The sequence below is a fragment of the Protopterus annectens genome, chromosome 4.part1 (assembly GCF_019279795.1).
Source record: "Protopterus annectens isolate FY-2018-M chromosome 4.part1, PAN1.0, whole genome shotgun sequence".
Classification (NCBI taxonomy): Eukaryota; Metazoa; Chordata; order Ceratodontiformes; family Protopteridae; genus Protopterus; species Protopterus annectens.
Window position 1 is genome coordinate 369,757,746 of NC_056734.1, and position 20,351 is coordinate 369,778,096.

The 20,351-nt window shown below is 41.4% G+C and overlaps 1 protein-coding gene across 1 annotated transcript in view; it reads left to right on the forward strand.

The window, feature by feature from the left end:
* Positions 1–20,351, forward strand: part of ABCF3 (ATP binding cassette subfamily F member 3) — a 1,867,236-nt gene that overhangs the window by 356,198 nt on the left and 1,490,687 nt on the right. The window contains exon 5 of the mRNA XM_044070185.1: positions 14,746–14,843. Within this exon, the coding sequence (XP_043926120.1) occupies positions 14,746–14,843 (98 nt within the window). The remainder of the gene's footprint in view (positions 1–14,745; positions 14,844–20,351) is intronic.

Sequence of the window (20,351 nt, forward strand, 5' to 3'; positions counted from 1 at the left end):
ATTCACCATTTCTTCGACAAGGTCAACTGTTGATAAGGACAGACAACACCACAGTTATGTGGTACATCAACAAACAGGGAGGCACACATTTGTACCCTCTATGCCGGATGGCAATGGACCTCTGGAATGTGGCCTTGAGCTTCAACATTCAGTTACAAGCAATTTTTGTGCCAGGAAAAGAAAACATACTAGCAGACATACTAAGCAGAACTCCCACGGATGCCCACGAATGGATGCTGCATCCGGACATATTCAAAACCATTACAAGAAAATGGGGACTACCAGAAATAGACTTATTTGCATCCCCACGCAATCACCAACTGAAGAAATTCTGCACAAGGACGTACCTCCCACTTGCTTGGAAAGTGGACTCCCTATCTTTCAGTTGGGAAAACCTGACAGCATATGCATTCCCACCACTTCCTTTGATGCACGAGGTGCTATTGAAGATCAAAGAAGACCGTCCAAGGATCATCCTGATAGCTCCAGACTGGCCAAGGCAACATTGGTACCCATTACTGAGGAGCATGTCTCGGGAACAAATATGGCCTCTACCCCTGGTTCCCTTACTGTTAACACAGAACAGCTACAGCACCCTGCATCCAAACCTGCAAACACTGCAGCTGACTGCCTGGAACATTGCATAAGTCCAAATAACCCAAGTTTATCCCAAAGGGTTAAAGACATTATCTTGGAGGCTCGCAGACCCTCAACAAAAAAAATTATTCAGCAAAATGGAAAAGATATCACATTTGGAGTACCGCTAAAGGAGAAAATGTGTCACTGGTAAACATAGCCAACATCCTGGAATACTTAGCAGAGCTCTTCCACAACGGCCTGTCCTATTCTTCCATTAAGATTCATGCATCAGCCATTTCAGCAGAATACTACTTGGATCCTCCAGTCTTCTCACATCCTCTGCTCAGGCAGTTACTGAGAGGGATTAAAAATGTAAAACCACCTAGGAAGCCACCATTGCCAGCATGGGACTTTAACTTTGTGCTAGAAAAGTTGACACTCCCTCCTTTTGAACCAGCAGCAACAGCAGAATTACAATACTTATCATGGAAAACTGCTTTCCTGCTTGCAATCATTTCAGCAAGAAGGGTATCTGAGCTACAGGCATTAATGGCAGTACAGCCCTTCCTGATCTTCCATCAAGATAGAGTGTCCATGAGAACAAATCCTACTTTTATGCCAAAGGTGGTCTCCAGAGTATCTTTAAACCAAGCTATCCACCTACCTACATTCTTCCCCAACCCACAGAACAGGGGAGAAAGACTGTTGCATACCTTGGATGTACATAGACAATTACGTTACTACCTGGACAGGACCAAGGGCAATAGAAAAACTGACCAGCTACTGGTAGCATATGCAACAGGAATGGAAGGAAAAGCAATTTCAAAACAGACCATCTCTAAGTGGATAGGAAATTGCATTAGATTTTGTTACTCCTACCATGGGAAGAAAACTCCAGAAAACATCAGGCCTCACTCTACAAGGGCTACAGCCACTACCACAGCTTTTCTACGAGGAGTGGCTACCAAAGACATTTTAGAGGCTGCTACTTGGAGCTCCGTGCATACATTTGCCAAGCATTATAATTTACCTTTATACTCCAGATCCCGAGCAGGTTTTGCCACTGCTGTTTTGCAAGGGATCTTAACTACACCATAATCTTTTTTCTCCTCCTCCCCCAGTTTGGCTATGGTATTCTACCCATTTGTAAGGACTGCAGATGCATCCTTGAAGGACATAGTACAGTTTTGTACCTACCATAAATGTAGATGTCCGATAGGCATGCATCTGCAGTCAGGATTACCCACCCTCCTTCCCCTCTGTGGTACTCCTAGGGTATTTGCCCATCTTGTAGCTAGCTGGGGGAATCTATTATGGTGTATTTGTTTGTATATATGTACATACATGCTTATTTTTTGTTTGCTCTCTACTATTTGGAACCATTTGCATTTATCCAAATTTAGCCTTCCTAGAGGGCGCCTGGCATCTGGGGCAAGAAACACTGAGGAAAATGGCGTTGGCTGATGCCTTTATACCCGAAGAACTGCAGCTATGACGTTGGGTGAAGTGCGACACCAGCCGAGGCCAGACCCAGACTTTGGAATCCGGCCGACCGAAGGGCTGCCTGACGACAGGACAACCCATTTGTAAGTACTGCAGATGCATGCCTATCGGACATCTACATTTATGGTAGGTACAAAACTGTACTTTATGGATGTCATTTTAGAAGCCAGGAGGCCCAGCAGTAGGAACTCTTATGCAGAAAAATGGAAGAGATTCTGTGCTTGGAACCAGGCACAAGGGCTCGAACCACTTGTCCCTAATATACCTCAGATTGTACAATGCCTAACTGAGATGCTGGACAAAGGCCTGTCTTTCTCATCAATTAAAATCCATGCCTCTGCTATTTCAGCTCATTACAATACGGAACCTCCTCTTTTTTCACATCCTCTACTACGACAGTACCTCAGAGGGGCAAAAAATATAAGACCCCCAAGGAGAGCACCAGTACCAACTTGGGATCTCAATTTTGTTTTAGAAAAACTCACACTGCCTCCTTTTGAACCAGCCAGCACAGCTGATCTAAAATTCTTATCATGGAAAACTGCTCTGCTCCTAGCAATAACTTCAGCAAGAAGAGTCTCAGAGTTACAGGCATTAATGGTTGTGGAACCTTACATAATTTTTCATCAGGACAGGGTCTTAGGACAAACCCAACTTTCATGCCAAAAGTGGTCTCCAGTGTTGCCTTGAACCAAACCATTCATTTACCTACTTTCTACCCAAATCCCCAGAATAAAGGGGAGAGACTTCTGCACTCTTTGGATATACACAGACAGCTACAATTCTACTTGGACAAAACAAAAGCTTTCAGAACTGAGCAACTGTTTGTAGCCTATGCTGTAGGATCACAAGGGAAGCCTATTACAAAGCAGACTATTTCAAAATGGATAGGCCACTGCATCCGCTTCTGTTATGCACAACATGGCAAATCAGTGCCTAAGGGCATTAGGCCTCATTCTACCAGAGCAGCAGCCACTTCAGCAGCTTTTCTCAGAGGAGTATCAACCAAAGACATTTTAGAAGCTGCAACCTGGAGCTCAGTGCACACTTTCACCAAGCACTACCACTTACCTCTCTACTCTAAATCCAGAGCAGGCTTTGCCACTGCAGTTCTGCAGGGCCTGGTAGCCTCTCCAAATCCAATTTAGACCCAGCCGCCCAACCTCCGCTTTGGGATTCTACCCAAGTGTAATAACTGCAACAGTGAAACACGATGAAAATAGTACAGTTGTGTACCTGCCATAAATGTAGATGTTCGAGTGTATTCACTGTTGCAGTCCAGGTTACCCACCCACCATCCCCCTTTTCATTGCTGGGACTTTTCTGTACTTCTCAACTCTATACAACCTATGTGGTGTATTTGCTTGTAGATGAAATAAATGTTTATAGTAATATATGCATGTTTTTGACATAATTTTATCTTTCCAGCCTTCCTATCTGGGGGCACCTGACATCTGGGGCAAGAAAAACTGAAGAAAATGGCGTCGGTTGCAACTCTTATACCCCTGACGCACTGACGTCAGGGAAGAGGCAACAGCAACCGATGCCGGACCAAGACTTTGGAACTCTGGCCAACTGTGGGTCACCTACCAGCAGGATAACCCAAGTGTAATGACTGCAACAGTGAATACACTCAAACATCTACATTTATGGTAGGTACACAACTGTTCTTTCTGGAGGTCTCAGGGTTCTCCCCAAGATGCCGAGGATATGTCTTCCTTCAGGGGCAGAGGGGGATATGACAGACACCGCCCTTGTGGCAGAGGGGTCCAAAGAATCGAGGGTCTCTGGACACTTTCCCCGATAGACCCTTGCAGTAATCCTGAGGGACTTGCCTGACTGCTCCTTAGCTTTGGCTAAACTTTGTAAGGCCTTTCTGAAAGGTAACTTTCTCCTTCGGCCTCCGGTTAAGGACCCTGTGCCCCCTTGGGATCTTACCTTTGTTCTACAGGCTTTGCCCCCCCCCCCCCATTTCGAGTCAGCTGCCTCAGTAGATTTGCAGTTCTTGTTGTGAAAAACTGCATTTTTGGTGGCAGTCACCTCAGCCAAGAGGGTTTCTGAACTTCAAGCACCATCTATTAAGCCTCCTTACCTTTTTTTCCATAAAGACGGAGTATCCTTGTGGACCAGTCCATCTTTCTTGCCAAAAGTGGCTTCAGAATCTAATATTAATCAAGTCATTAATTTTCCAGTCTTCTTTCCAAATTTACAAAATAAAGGAGAGTACAAATTTCACCAGCTAGATGTGCACAGGTAGCTGCATTTCTATTTGTATAGAATCAAAAGCTTCCATAAATCAAATCAGATTTTTGTCTCCTAACCTTTTTTAGTGAAGCCCGTCTATAAGGTTACCATTGCTTGTTGCATTTCAGAGTGCATTTTCTTGGCCTATCGAGCCAAAGGTCGGTCTCCACCAGGACATGTCCGAGTGCATTCTACTAGGTTAGTCTGCACTTCTGTGGCTTTTTGGTCCAGGGTTTCTCTTGATGATTGCTCTGCTGTGACCTGGGCCGTCTTACATACTTTTATTTCTCATTATAAATTGGATCTTCTTTTCAAGGACAGGGCATCTTTTGGCTTAGCCATGCTCTGGAATAGCCTTCCATGAACACCTCCCAGGTTTTGTTGGTAGCTAGGGACTCTGACCCTCAGGTTGAAGATCGAATGAAAACAACTTCACATAAATAAGTTATGCACTTACCATAACGTTCCATCTGAGTTGTTGCTTTTCTTTGTCTTCAGCCATCCCTCCCTTCTTCCCCCTGTCTATTTTGAGCTGCATAGCGGACTTGACTCAAGTATTAAGGACCCTCTTGTCCTAACCAGCTTTCAGTAGATGGACTTTTATGAGGTTATATTACTTTTTTTAGGCCTGTTGGCCTCTTAGGTTGGTGCTGTTTCTGCAGCAAACTCGATCTGAGGGGAGAGAGAGGGGCATTTTGGGTAGGGGAGGAGCTTGGACTTGGCATCCGATGCTGAAGTATGTGTCCGAGTTGGATCTGTTCCGGATCACTCATGTTGAAGACAAATGAAAAGCAACCGCTCAGATGGAACATTATGGCAAGTACACAACTTATTTTTTTGTTATATAAGTAAAAAAAAAGTTCCCTGATGTTGCCTTTTTGACTTTCAAAAAATATTCATTTACGTCCAAGACTCTGTACAACCCTATGTGAAAAGAAAACCGAGGGTAAACCTGTCCCATGGCTAACATTAAATACGAAACAAATGATGTCCAATAAAAGTAACTTACAGAAAAATATGGGACACTGATTAGTTTCCACAGTTCACTAAGTGTCTAGCACCAGTGGTGGCATTCTGCCGCAGCCAAAGAATGCACATTTTTCCCTACCTGGATGACCTGCTGATCCAGGCTCTCTACACAGGTGTCCTCCTCCAACATCTAGACTTTGCTCCCCAACTCCTGACAAATCTGGGATTCACAGTCCACTAAAAAAAATAAATCCGACATGGTTCATACGTAGGACCCGTTTTTCCTGGGGTTGCAAGCTAGATACATAGAAAATGCGTGCCGTCTTTCCTCAGGAGAAAATTCAGAGGTGGTCCAATCCTCTGTAACACACTCCACAGCAAGGGAGATCATAAGAAATTTGGGTTTCATGCCAGCACCCGTTCCAGCTGCTTCCCCAAGCCAGTCTTCACTTGAAGAAAGTACAGTGGATTCTGAAATCTGTGATCCTTCTCTTCACTTAGCTCAAAGGAGCAACTCCACCTCAACCCAGGATTTCTCTTCACACCCCCCTCCTCCTATTCAAGAAATTCACACAGACTCATCGTACCATGGGGGGGCATGGACAGGATCACACCAGTTAGAGGGCAGATGGCGACTACCATTCCTGAAGGAACACATCAGATTGAAAAAAATTAGGGCTTTTCTGCAAGTACTACAGACCTTCTGTCATCAATGGAAACCCGGACCACTACTAGTGTACATGGAATACACCACAGTCATTTGGTATGTTAAACCGGGAGGTACGAGATCTTACCAGTTGTGCAGTTTTGCACAGGAAGCATGGAACTTAGCCACCTAGATGGACATAACCCTCAAAGCCGCATACATGTCCTCACAGGACAATATGTTGGCAGATTCCTCAAACCACTCCTTGGAGGACCCCCAGTAATGGACTCTGAACAGGTTTCCAAAACAATCGCTCATCAGTGGAGCATACCACAGATCTCTTTGGATCAGCAACCAGCCATCAGCTACCCCAGTTCTGTTTCAGGGAATCTTGCCAGTCAACCTGGAGGACAGACTCCTCCTTCCAGTGGAAAGGGAAATTCCTCTGTGCCTTCGTTCCAATATAATTTTCCAAACATTCTTCTAAAGGCATAAAAGGAAGCAGCAAAGCTCTTTTACTGGCTCCCTTCTGACCAAGGTAACATTGGTTTCCTGTGCTGTTTCACCTGACAAAGGGAAATTACAGGAAAATATCACTACAACCAAACCTTATCACTCAACAGGAAAGATTGCTTCTCCACTCAAGTCTTTCCTCACTCAGTCTGACTCTGGATGACAGGATTCTATCCCCTCAAAAGCACTTGATCTCTGAGGAGATTGTTCAAGTCCTACAGAAAGCCAGACGATCCCTCTACAAGAAAATCTTAAATAGCTAAATGGAAAAGATTTTCATTTTTGGTGCTGCAGACACAGTTGAGACCCACTCTTATCATAGATACCTGCTAACCTATAAAATCTTTGCAAACTACTTAATTCAGGCTTAACTCTTCTATTAAAGCTCACCTATCTGCCATCAATGCCTGTTTGCCTCTCAGCTCCCCTCTTATGGTCAGAGTGGCGGTCAAGATATTTGTGAGTATTCCTGCATCTTAACCCACCAAGGAAAACCATCTCTCTCCTTCTTGGAATCTGTTTTGAGCAGGAGACTTCACTCTCCAACTCCTGGCAAATCTGGGCTTCACAATCAACTAAAAAAAAAAAAAAATCCCACTTAGTTCCTACACAGGAACTGTTTTTCCTGGGTTCCAAGCTAGGCACGAAGAAAATGCATGCCTTCTTTCCTCAGGAGAAAATTCAGGCGCTGTCCAAAATCTTCCTAGATCAATGGAATTTGATTGATAGACGGTTGTTTTAAATAAATGAGCAAACATCACCTACAAAGCCTCCACCCCTTCAATATGGGCTTAAGAGGATTGGTAGATATTTTAAATGAATGAACAAATTCCATTAAGTCACCATCCGATGAAGGTATTGGACTGAAAGCTCTTATCCTGTTTAAATTAGTGTTTTAATGTTTGTTTTTAAGTACTCAGTTTTAATCAGTATTTCATTAAACTTCAGTCCGTGGCAACAGCTCTTTGTTTTCATTTAGTTTGTAGAACTGGGATTCTAGAAGTAAGATAGATCTTTGTTTTATGAGTAGCCATTTGACATTTTCTAGGGTAATGCAGTGATGCTTAGAGAGAGGTGAGTTTGTAATGAATTGGTAGATACTGTTAGAGATAGTGTGGAGTATGTTAGTGTTTATCTTGGAGGCAGAAGCAAAAATTGGGACCCATATTCTAGTTTGCCAGTGGCTGCTGTCTCTCTAGTTGGGATAGAAAAGGGACCATCTCTTTTTTTCCCCCAGAAGAAGAGGAGGGTCATTTTGGCTCTTAATTTGTCTATGTGGAAATTTAAGTTTAGTGACTGATCAAGCCCATGGCCCTAGGTATTTGAAGGTGGAGATGGTCTCTGTGGAATGGTTGTGTAGATCAGAGCTAGAGTTAGATGCTTGGTGAATTTTCAGTGGGGTTCCAGGAAGCATCGTTATGGCCTTTGTAGGTTTGAAAAAGTAGTTTATGGTTTGAGCCATTAGTGGAGATCATGCAAGTCTGGAGTTAGCACTGAATTGTGGTGTGAGTAACCTGATAGGTAAATGATCATGCCATTATCGCACAGTTTGTTAATGAATATGGAGGGGGGGGGGCAAGAATGTATCCTTGTGGTGCACCTTTAGTCACAGGTGCAGATTCTGATTAGGAGGATCCTATTTTAACTTTGAAGTGTTTAAGTCAGGGAATGGTGTCTGGACTGATAACAGTTTGTTTTGGAGAAGATAGTGGTCAGTGAGGTCAAGTGCCTTTGTCAGGTCTGTAAATAGGGCACCTTGTAAGAAGGCCACTATTGGGATTTAGCAGGATGTCATTAGTTAGGAACCAAAATACTGTTGTAATACTTTGCCCAGGCCTGAATCCAAGCTTGGGGGAGAGAAGGTGGTATATAGAGTGAGAGTTGGGTTTAGACTATCTTTTCAAAAAGTTAGCCCAGAAATGGGAGGGTGGATATTGGATGGAAGTGAGGTAACTTTTGGGTTAGTTTGCTCTGGGAGGGGTTTAATTAAAGCTATTTCCCCAAGTCTGGTACCATTTTTTTTTTACTATGCCGGTGATCTCAAGAATGCCAGATGTTAAATACTTTTTGATACAGAGTGCAAACCAGATTTTTTCATATCTAAAGATCACATGAAACAAACTCCAAAGTATGTGCATTTTACATTATTTCCTTATGTTTAAATGTTCAAAGCTAACAAAGGAATATTTCCATTAAGGACTTCTGGTATTGTGCGGCCAACCTATGTCACTGCCTCCTTGATTAAGAACTGTTGCCAAATATCTTGAGTTGTTTACGAGTGTTTAGCAGATTTAAGTACTATTAAGTTTATGGGAGAGTGTGGCTGTCACACTCTAATGCTAAAACTAAGAAGACGACCAAGCAAAAGAGTTTTGCTTGAGGGCATTCGAAGCAGCTACAGAATATATGGTCAATGCAGGTGGGCCCAAATTTGACAGTGGGAGTAGCATAGCCCCTGTGCTTTCTGTAAATGATTCTTCTGTGTGGATGACTTTATGGTGAAGGCACTGGTAAGAGAAATGAAGATTGATGCTGCCCTGTATGATCATTCAGATGCCGTGCAAATATAGAGCAAGACAGGGAGTTAGAAAGTGTACTTAGTTTGGAAGCCAGAGTAGATTTGTTGATGGAAATGTTTATAGTCTTACAAGACAATCTGAAAGGAAGAGCATTTGAATTGTAGGAATGCCAGAGAAGATGGAGGGCCCTGTTTGTTAAACAGCACCTGATAGGTGTTCAGGCCTCACAGAAGGTGAGGTGAGGATCTAAAGTACTCGCAGAATGTTTACACTAGCTGCTGCTCCGAGGAAACCCAGCTTATCAGAATAAAGACATTGTCTTGAAAGAATAGTTTTTGTCAGTAGTAAGGAAGCCCAGTGAAGAATGTTACCTCAGCAAGGCAGATGCAAACGTTCGCTTCTGACGTCTGCATCAGGGGTCTCTAGGGAGATTCCCCGTCTTCCTGACTGCCGAAGCTACAACTAAGTCATGTTCAGACAACTGTATCCTCCAGTCACATCCTTAATACAGACTCCCACACCAAAGGAAAACAGTTTTTTCTTTGCCATTGCCTCTGATCACTTTTTTTCAGACTGAAGCCCAAGACTGCCTTAAAATAACACAGGAGTTTATGGTCTTTGTGAAATCAGGAGAACCCTCTTATTCCACCTCTGAGGTCTTCCTATCTTAAAGGAGCAGGGAAGTTGCTTTTCAAGAAGAGGTGGTTTCCTCTAGCTTTGAGGAGGAATTGTCATACTCTGGCCATATACCACTTCAAAATTACCCAGACTCTGGTGACACCTTCTCTTCCACCCCACCCCACCCCAAGGACCTTTCTTTCGGGTATACCCTGCATAGAATGGAGGCTTTCATTTCAGGAAGTAAACCGCTCTTTCAGGCCCAGACCCACAAGGGGAACTGCTAAGTTTACCTTCACTCAGACCACCGGCTATTCCTCCTGTACACTTACTGAATCACGTCTTTGAAAATACTACTTTACACCCTAATTCACTACCCCCTGCTCCTAGGAAGCCATGTAAGTTTTACAGAGTGCTTGAATCTCACAAGCACCTTTACCGAAACATGAAAGCCGTCCCTTGTGTGGTGTCATCTGAATTCACAAAAGGTGAACCTATGGGACCAACAAGACACATCCCCTGCATAATGACAAGGAAAATAGATTATTAGACAGATTTGGGAAGAAAGCTTGTACCTCTACCAATCTGGCAATGAGAGCTTTGAATTGTTAGTTTCATATGCTAAAGTACCTAGCTAATACTAGCTAATGCAGGCTCTATTGTGGCTAGAATCTTATCTCGGGAAATCGAGGAGACAGCCAGAGAAGCTTTACAAAAGTTGCCAGAAACTCCTTAAAGTGTGGTTATGATGCCTTAGTTGCTTCTTGCAGGACAGTTGTCATAGGTTCAGTCATCCTCAGTTATGCATAGCTCAAGACCCAGCCCTTGCCAATCAGGTAAAACCTGAACTACTGGATGCTGTATTAGTTAAAGAACTTACTCAGTTGAGCAGATTTTTGCGAAAGTGGATAAAAAAAGGAAAGCAAATGTACAGTAGGAATTACCCTTCTAAATCTTGGCTTTTCCACCTTGACAAGATAAGGGGAGGTCTCTCCATGGCAAAAGACCAAGATAATCTAGATGATAGCAACCAGAACAGTCGCACAGAACAGGGGGCTCCAAAGAGTTCACCCAGTACAAAGAACAGCTGTGATTGTTCTACCCCACCTTCTCTTATGCTTTCCCCACTCTTCCCTCCAAGCTTCTGGCAGGAAGACTCTCTTCATAAACCAATGGAAATCCATCACCAGGGACCAGTGGATCCTCAGCATCATAGAGAAGGGGTACTGTATTTAGATCAGTGAAATACCACCCTTGTTGGGTTTTCCAAAGCCACCAAAAGAGCAAGAAAGCCTCTTGCCACCTATCTTCAGAGAGCTTCTTCACTAAAGATCCATCCAACCTGTTTATGCAGGACAAGAAGGAAGAGGCTTCTACTCATGAATATTTCTAGTTCCAAGAAAAGAGATCACTTGGGAGCCCATCTTAGACCTCGCAAAGCTAAACAAGTTCCTCAACATCTTAAAATGCAGAATGCTTGCATTGCAAAAATTACTGCCCATGATTTTCGAAGATGCCATTATGGTCACGCTGGACTTAAAAGAACCTTGCCTCCATCTTCCAGTAGCAGATGGTCCACAGAAAGTATTACAATATGTAGCAACAGGTTCACACTTCCAGTTTTGTGCGTTACGATTTGGGCAATGTACTGCTTCCAGAGTTTACAGAAAATGTATTGCTTCTCTTGTAGCACATTGCAGAAGTCTAGGGTTCATATTTACCCCTACTTAGATGACTTTCATTCAGGGAAGATCTACATCTGCAAAGTATCTATGGTCCCTTATCACTGTATATACTGCTTTCAAAATTTAGGTGTCTCATTAAATCTTCAAAAATCCAAAATTATGCCTGAAAAACAAGAATCCTCTTTCTGGGAGCACTCCTGGAATTGGTTCAACAGAAAGCCTTCCTTTCCCAAGACAACTGATTTCATGATTGGCTGTATGACCAGTTTACATACCTCACAAATAATCTCATTATGAGGAATGTTACTCATTTTGGGGTCTTAAAGGATTCATGTTCCTCAAAGTTCCCCATTAAAATTATATGTCACACATTCAGTGTTGCAGTATTTTAACAGATATCCATGGTAAATAGAACTGAATCATAACTAATTTATTAAAAGAACTATTATGTCATTCATAATATGTTTTAACCATCATATGAGCTTCCTAGATGAAGTTGTTAGTAATCTATTAGTGAGTGTTCCACATTTTGAAAGGTAGTGTTCCTCATTTTGGAGATGGAAGGCTGAGAGCTACGACAGTGTTCTTCCTGAGCAGCTCATCACTGCAAGAGAATGCCTGAGGATACTAGGGTACATGACATCCTGCATTCTCATGATAGCATTTGCAAAGTTACACATAAGGAAACTCCAGTGGTTCCTGAAAATGATGTTTGGAAACAGCATTCCAACCCCCTGGAAAACCCTATTACCTCTCCTAACGTGCCTGATAAGCTTAACTCCTGTGGTGAAAGAACACCACACAAAGGAGCTTAGGGGTAACATTCTGCTTTACCAAAAGAAGAAAAGACCATCACTACAGACAAGTTCAGATATAGCTTGTGGGACCCACTTAGGTTCTCTGAAAGTGCATTGCATTTGGTCTCCTCATTTGAGAAAATTGCTTATAAATCAGAAGGACCTACTGTCAGTCTACCTGGCCATAAAGGCTTTTCAGCAAAACTTAAGCCCAGGGAACTTGCAGATCTGGACAGACAACGTCACAGTGATGTGGAAAGTAGACTAAGAAATGAGGAACTCTATCTTAGCTGCTGTGCAGCCTTTCAAGGAAGATTTGGATGCAGGATCAAAAACTAGGGCTAACCCTCATCTTCTTATATTCCAGGTTAGAACAATACCCTTGCAAGTTCTCTAAGCAGGGATCTTCTAGACCCCAGCGAATGGATGCCGAGGAGAGAGGTGTTCATGGACCTAACTCTACAGTGGGGTGGAGGGTGGGGTTCTTAGACCTGTTCACCTTTCACCACAGCAAACTGCAGATGTTCTGCTCCAGAACTCAACAGACTGGAACCTGGAAAATGAGTGCTTTCTCTTTCTCATGGACAAACTGATTCCAGTTTGCATTTCTGTCTTTACTTCTAATCCTCAGGGTAGACAGACCCGGCATGTTCCTAGGGGGCCCCCTTCTGGCCAAGACAATACTGGTTTGCTCTCCTCCTGGCACTTGGTGAGGGTTGATATCACACCCCACCACAGGATGTAGATCCTTGTAAGCCAAGTCAAGAGATCTGTTTTCCACCCCCACCTATCCACCCTCGGGTTAACAGCCTTGAGGATTGGGTTTTGACACCAGAGAATGCATCCTATCCCAAGGACATGCTTTCAATTCTGAGGGAAGTAAGGAAACCCAGTACCAGGAAATCATACCTGGAAAAATGGAAAAGATTTTACGCCTGATGCCTGATATTCCATGTTTCAGCTATTTCAACAATTCCCTTGTTCTGTAATATTTTTCTGATAAAAGAAAATGCTCAAGAAATACAAGACAGTACAGTTTGAGGTATAGTACTAGATCATTAGTTTTTCTGAAATGAAATATAGTATTAAAACTTTTATTTTTGCATTTATCTAAAATTAAATCAGAGTGCTGAGAAGGCCATCATAAAATAGTAGTCTTCCTCAAGTACTGTATGTTAAAATGAGCTGTCAAAGTTTGTGGTTTGATCTGCTGATATGCTTATGTAAGTTAAAACCAGTTAATGTGATCTTTTACATTCATGTACTGAATTGGTATGCATGGGGAATGTGTCGGGGCAAAAAAGGAAACACAGCATTGTGATTAAGGTACTTGCCGGCAAAAGTTGGGGCTTGGATTAAACACCAATTTCCTATTGAAATATCAACACTCTTAGTACTCAGTGCTGACATGCGGGAAAAAAACCTAACAAAACTGCAAGAGAAAAGTGAATACTGATCATCTTTAAACTTTTGCAAAAAAAGAGGGCAAGTCCCACTTCCCTTCACCTCCTGATTCCCATGCCTGAACTTGGAGATAGTAATTAAGAGAATACCATACCTTGGAAAAAGGAATGTTCTGAGAAATGGCTATCTCAAATTTAGTATATGCAAGTTGATTTTTTTTCAACCATTCAGTCTCAGCATTGGGGGGCTTGCTAAAGAGAGTCCAACATTTCATATGGTTACTGTTAAACCCCATTACAAAAAATGGAACTACTTCATCTTGAAGATAAGTGCAAATGTATGAACACAACTGCAAACACTTACTGGCTGGTGTACACTCCTACTTTGCCATATGATTAGCCGCTCTGTGTTGCACTGTGCAGGAGTGCATTCAAAACAAGAAAAATCATTGTAAAATACTAAACATTTGAATATTGCTAGGCTACTGTCAGCCACCCAGCTAAGAATTACTTAATGTGCATGGCATGCTGACATTAGTGAGTGGAAAACTACCTGCAAGCAGGAAAGCTTTTTGTGGGTCTGTATGACCATTTTCTAGTCAGTAAGATTGAGACTGTAATGTTTGGCATTACTGACTCCCTGTAATCCTCACTGATTTACCAGAAATCCCAGTGTTTTGCAGGGGACTAGACAAACCAAGGCAAAATCAGGCATATGCTGTACATTCACAGACAGTTGAGATAAGATATTGAGGCGCAGAGAACTTCAGTGTACTGCAAGAAGAATTGTCAGTGAAGATAAGTAGCTAACCTGCATGTAACGTAGTTTATTTCCATGTTTTGTTTGATAACGAGCAAAAAAAAAAAAAAAATCCATGCCCATTACTGCTACACTTAATTCCTGCACTGGAGAAAAACATTCCACTCATTTGCATCATCCACCGTGACCCAGCAGAAGCTATTGTCATCTGATGAGAGCAAGTGGGACAATGCAGTTAACTGAAACTTTTTTTTTGCCTGGAACTGCTCATTTTCCACTCTGAGCAATTTCTGTGGTAGTATGACGGTCAGAGGAATGAACTGAGAGAAAATTACATGAGTAAATAAGTAAGTGTTCTATTGCACTTGATCATTAAGCATTACTGGAAATGGCATTCAGTGTAAAATATACACTCGAGTAGGTAATGCCACCCTTTTAAAATGTGACCAGTGGGTGGATGCTAGGCTCCCTGTGTAGCTGAATGTTAAATTTACTTTTGTATTTTACAGACAGTAAATTCCAAAAAGCTGGAAAAAGCAGAAGCCAAACTGAAAGCCAAACAAGATAAGAGAATGGAGAAGGACACTCAAAAATCTTCAGGATCTATGTGAGTTGGATATTTTATCATTATTGCATTTCATATTGGAGGCAAAAATAATTCTACCTTGAATTATACTGCACAGTTTTACTGAATGTGAACTATTTCTAGTAGGAATAGCAGCAGCAGCAGGTGTTTTGAGCAGTTGCTGAAAGTATCATCAGAATAGTATGCTTGTTTGTAATAAGGTACATCATCATGTTTTAAGGGCAGCACAAAGCATTGCAGAGTTCTTTAAATGTAAAACTCAGTAAAGAGGACCTGGATGGTAAGAACTGGTGTTACTTGGGATTAGCTTGCTATTAATTATTGCACATATCCTGAAATTGTTGCTTTTTTTTTGAAGTAGAAAGCTGACCTTAAGCATATACCCCTCATCTTTCAGCACATGAGGATGTTGGGTTGTCCATAGCCTCTCACTTGGATGTGTAGGGAAATGAAAAAACCTTATAGTCCCTAATATGATCCTGTTCACAGTGCTAAGCAGCTGAACTTTTTTTTTTTTTTTGAATTTATCATGAATATGCTTTGGGAAGCAGCTCCTTGTATTGTGTATTGAGCTGCAGTCTTTATGTTTCAATGGACAGCTCTAGATGTGCACATTGATGTGCTGCCCCCGAGACCGCAACTCCATTTATCTGCTGATATGTTACCCTGAGCAAGGGATAGAAAAGTACTTTGATGAAGTTTTCACTGTCTCTTACATTCTAAAAACTACTCGTAGCATTAAATGATGGTGTTCTGAACCCTAAGCTTTATTTAGGATATGTTTTAATGCATTTTCAGATGGGATCCTCTTATACTTTTGAGGACCAAAACTGTAATCCTTAGAATTATGAGACTGTTTTGACAATGGTAGACTGTATACCAAATACAAGGCTGCATTATCTTGGACTATAGCCCCTACTTAGAGATACAACATACTTAGTAGTAGATATGAAGTACATTGGGTGGAGCCAAAATTCTTAGTCCTTGGTGCAAAAAAAAAAAAAATAATAATAATTTTGGTGCAGATTCCATAACCTGGTCTTTAGGCAGTAGAATCATGATCAGCTTTTTGTGTTTCACTAATCAGAATTTTAGATCACAAGCTTGTTACAGAAGGCCTTTTCAAACTGATATGCACATGCTTTCTTTTTTGCAGAACGTAGCCTTTTGGCGGGTTTATTGTTATAGTAGGTGCCAGTCTTAAAAGGATGAGTAAGAAATGGAGCAATGAATATATGTATGTATGTTTATATATATATATATATATATATATATATATATATATATATATATATATATATATATATATATATATATATATATGTATATATATATGTATGTATATATGTATGTATATATATATATATATATATGTATATATATATATGTATATATATGTATGTATATATATATATATATATATATATGTATATATATATATGTATATATATATATATATATATATATATGTATATATATATGTATATATATATATGTATATATATATATATATATATATATGTATATATATGTATATATATATATATATATATGTATATATATGTATATATATGTATATATATATATATATATGTATATATATATATATATATGTATATATATATATATATATATATATATGTATATATATATATATATATATATATATGTGTATATATATGTATATATATATATATATATATATATATATACATAAAACAGCCACTGCTGTACATATACATGCACATATACATATACTGCCCACCTTTCATGGTGGGAATATCAATTATGGAACAGTTGTGAGACATACGAGTATGTAATAATATTGCACAGTGTTGTGCAGAATGCATTTTGCTGTTCTCAGGCCATATAGCCATAGCAGACCTCACTGGCTGTAACTCAGTCCCACAGCATTTAACCACCACATGACATATACCTGCACTGCTTGCTGTTTTCAATGCCACACACTACAACCTACATAGATATGTGCACATAGCAACCTTCAAATACATATATATGTCCAGCCTTCACTAACAGTTGCAGTATGTCCATTGCCCTATGCACATCTGCATATACATATAGATATGGACTGCTACCACATAAGGAGTGCTCACAGTATGTAGAGTACCCTCCAGACACATCATTTGGATGCCAGCAAATACATCAGTGTTACATACCTTACCTTTGTATTTCACCTCAGTCTGTTGTACCTGTTGATGTTTTTTTTTTTATTTATTTGTTTAGGTTTGTCTTCCACTGCCTCTGTTTGTTTTATTTGTTGTTTTGGTCTTTGGTGTCTCCAACCACCTCTGTTTTTTTTGTTTGGTCTCCAACTGTTTGTTTGTCTGTCTGTCTGTCTGTCTCTCTCTCTCTCTCTCTCTCCAGTTGCTGCAATGATATTATTGCATGTGTGGACAGCAAGTACAGGCTGCTTTTGTAGGTATCTGCACATGTGCATGTGATGGCCTCTGCACCAATTGGTGCCCACCATTTAGTAATTGCATGCAGCCTGCTGTGGTAATTGCAGTTCTCACTGTGATTTCAGGACACTGCTATAAAATGATAGGTTAGGTAGGTGTAGGCCTTTCAGTTTTGCAAGGTGGGGACCATGCTTGTTTGCTGTGGACACTGTTGTGTCAGTCAGAAGGTTGGTATATGTCTCATATCTGAAGCTGGGTTGTAGCCAGTGAAATGCATGTTGTACTGAATCCTGACTGTTGCTTCTTCCAGTACACTCTTCAGTGTAATTTACTCATGGCTTTCCTATTTTCCCTTTACCTTCAGTCCTTGTAATGCATGTTATATTTCTTTATTGCAGTGTATTCCTATGGCTTTCCTATTTTCCCTTTACATTCAGTCATTGTAATGCATGTCATATTCTTTTATTGCAATGTATTCCTATGGCTTTCCTATTTTCCTTTACATGCACTCCTTTGTAATGCATGTTATATTTCTTTCAGCACCAAGTTCTTCTTATATCTGCTGTGGCTTAGTGGTACGTCATGCAGACAGGTGTGTCCAAGGTGTGGGGAGTGAGACTGGCAAGCGTATTTTATTTTGCTGGTGAGCGATACAAGGGTCTTGTCATACAGCGTGAGAAGGGCAGATTTAAGCAGTGGTAAGCGAGTTGCTGGTTTGTGATGCTTAGTGATGCATTAGCTTAGCTTATTGTATTTTAGCAATACTAAGCTAAGCTTAGCTTAGTTTATTTTATGTTAGCAATACTAAGCTAAGCTTGGCAGAGCTTATCATATCTTAGCAATGCTAAGCTAGGCACATGCACACACTGGTGCAAACCTGCTACTACTGTTTACAAGTGCTCACTCCTGCTAACCCCCATGCTCATGTCTTTGTCAGAAAAGTAAATGGTGAGATAGGAATGTGGTGATAAAGGGTGCTCAAAGTGGGAAGAGAGTAGGGAAACCAGCTAGGGATGTACACGATGGGTGTGGAGAAGGTCCATAGCTGCCCATTTCTTTACCAGCAACAGCTGTGCATATGCAATACATTAGGTGGGATATTTGAAACCTTCCACCCCTAAGAGTGGGTGAGGACATCTAAGTATGTTGTACAACCAGTTATGAATATCAGGCACATGCACTGTTTGTGAACTGCTATACTGTCATTAGTACGTTACTCACATCTGAACAGTTTGTGGTTTGTGTTGGCATTAGCACAGTCTGCTCAGGACGACTGGACATATTTCTGTACTGTGTATGCCTACCTACACCCTTGGTTGTACCTGACTACATGGGTATATAGTACCTTTGGGTAGGGGTGCAGAACTGCAGTGTGCATTATTTATTATCATGTGATGTTTATCTTGCTGAACATGCAGAGTTGCTGTGTACCTGTAAGTCTATGAAGGCTTGTAGTCTGTCTGAGTAGCTCCCACCTGTGGACATATCCAGATGGTAGACAGAGGTCAGCCTAGTATTCTTTGACTGTGCACCACAGCAGTCTTTTCAGCACCTGAACAATGGCATTGTCACAGGTGGTTGCTAGCAGTACATGGCTACATCCTTTGCTATTTCTGTGTTGTACTTCTACATAAGGGCATGCTTGTGGGATTCATTCTACAGCTATTTGCAGAGTGTGTAACAGCAGACAAGCTGATATGCCTGTGTGTTTCTGACTCTTCCAGGCCTCAGATACTGTCACATATATATTTGAACAGCCTCAGGGAAAGGTACATATAACTGGGATACACCTGTGATATAGTTCTGACATTTTGCAGTTCAGACTTTGGGTGATTCAGAGCATTTCTGTATTACTACACCTTTTCTGACGCAAGTAAGCAGTGTCTACTCACTTATTGACATTTGTCATTAAGTGAGATTCCCCACCTTCTGCCTACTGTTAGTACATTTCACAGGGAGTCAGAGGGCAAAGCTAACATTTGTTTACAAATCAGGGTCATCACTGTAGAGCAGTCACTGTTGGGAGGTCTGGCCTGTGACCTATGCAAATATGCCAGTGTGTATCCTGCTCTGATACTGTGGGGTTTGTAAGGCTACTGTAACCTTATTCCCTACTAGCATGGCTGATTCTCTTTTCACAGTCATGTCATGCAATTCAACAACACCTGCTGGTTAAGGCCCACAGAACAAGATTTGTGTTATGCCATTCCTATTTTCCCTTTACATTCACTCATGGTAATGCATGATAAATTGCTTTCAGCACTAAGTTATTGTATATCTGCTGTGGTTTAGTGGTACTTCATGCAGACTGGTGAGTCCAAGGTCCCGGGTTCGAGACTGACAAGGGTATTTTATTTTGCTGCTGAGCAGTACAAGGGCCTTGTCATACAGAGTGACTAAGGCACTTTTAAGCAGTTGTAAGCGGTGGGTTTTGCGCAATGCTTAGCTAAGCGCACACAAGCTCACACTTGCGCACCCACGTTAACTACTGCTTAAAAGTGCTTACTCCCGCTAACCCCCACACTAATTTCTTTAAAGAAAAGAAAATGGGGAGATAGGAAAGTGGTGAAAAAACGGGGCACAGAGAGGGACAGACAGTAGGAAAACAAGCTCGGGATGTGCAGGAAGGGTGTAGGGAAGGCCCATAGCTGCCCATTTCTTTAACAGCAACAGCTGTGCATATGTTGAAAATTTGGAGTGAGTTTTGAGACCTTCCACCCCTGAGAGAGGGGTGAGGACAACATAGTTTGTTGCACTGCCAATTAGAATTATCGGTGTACATGTCCTATGGACATGTGTGCAAAATGGGAAGCTATGTATGGGGCGTAATTTTTTTTTTGGGTACAGATTGCCCTTTTTTTTTTTCAGGTGAGAGTGGTAAGTGAGGTAGGTGAAATAGGTATATTTGGGGAGGTAGGTTTGGGAGGTAAACAGACAAGACAAACAAGATGCATACAGGGGCTGAATTTGACACATGGGGTTAGTGAACACAATTGACGGGGAAGGTTGTTTGGAAATCGCAAGCCCATGAGCCCACAGGTGGTAACAGTAGAACTGAGATCTCCACCCATGGGCAGTCACCACTGTACCTTCACAGCCCCGGGGGTGG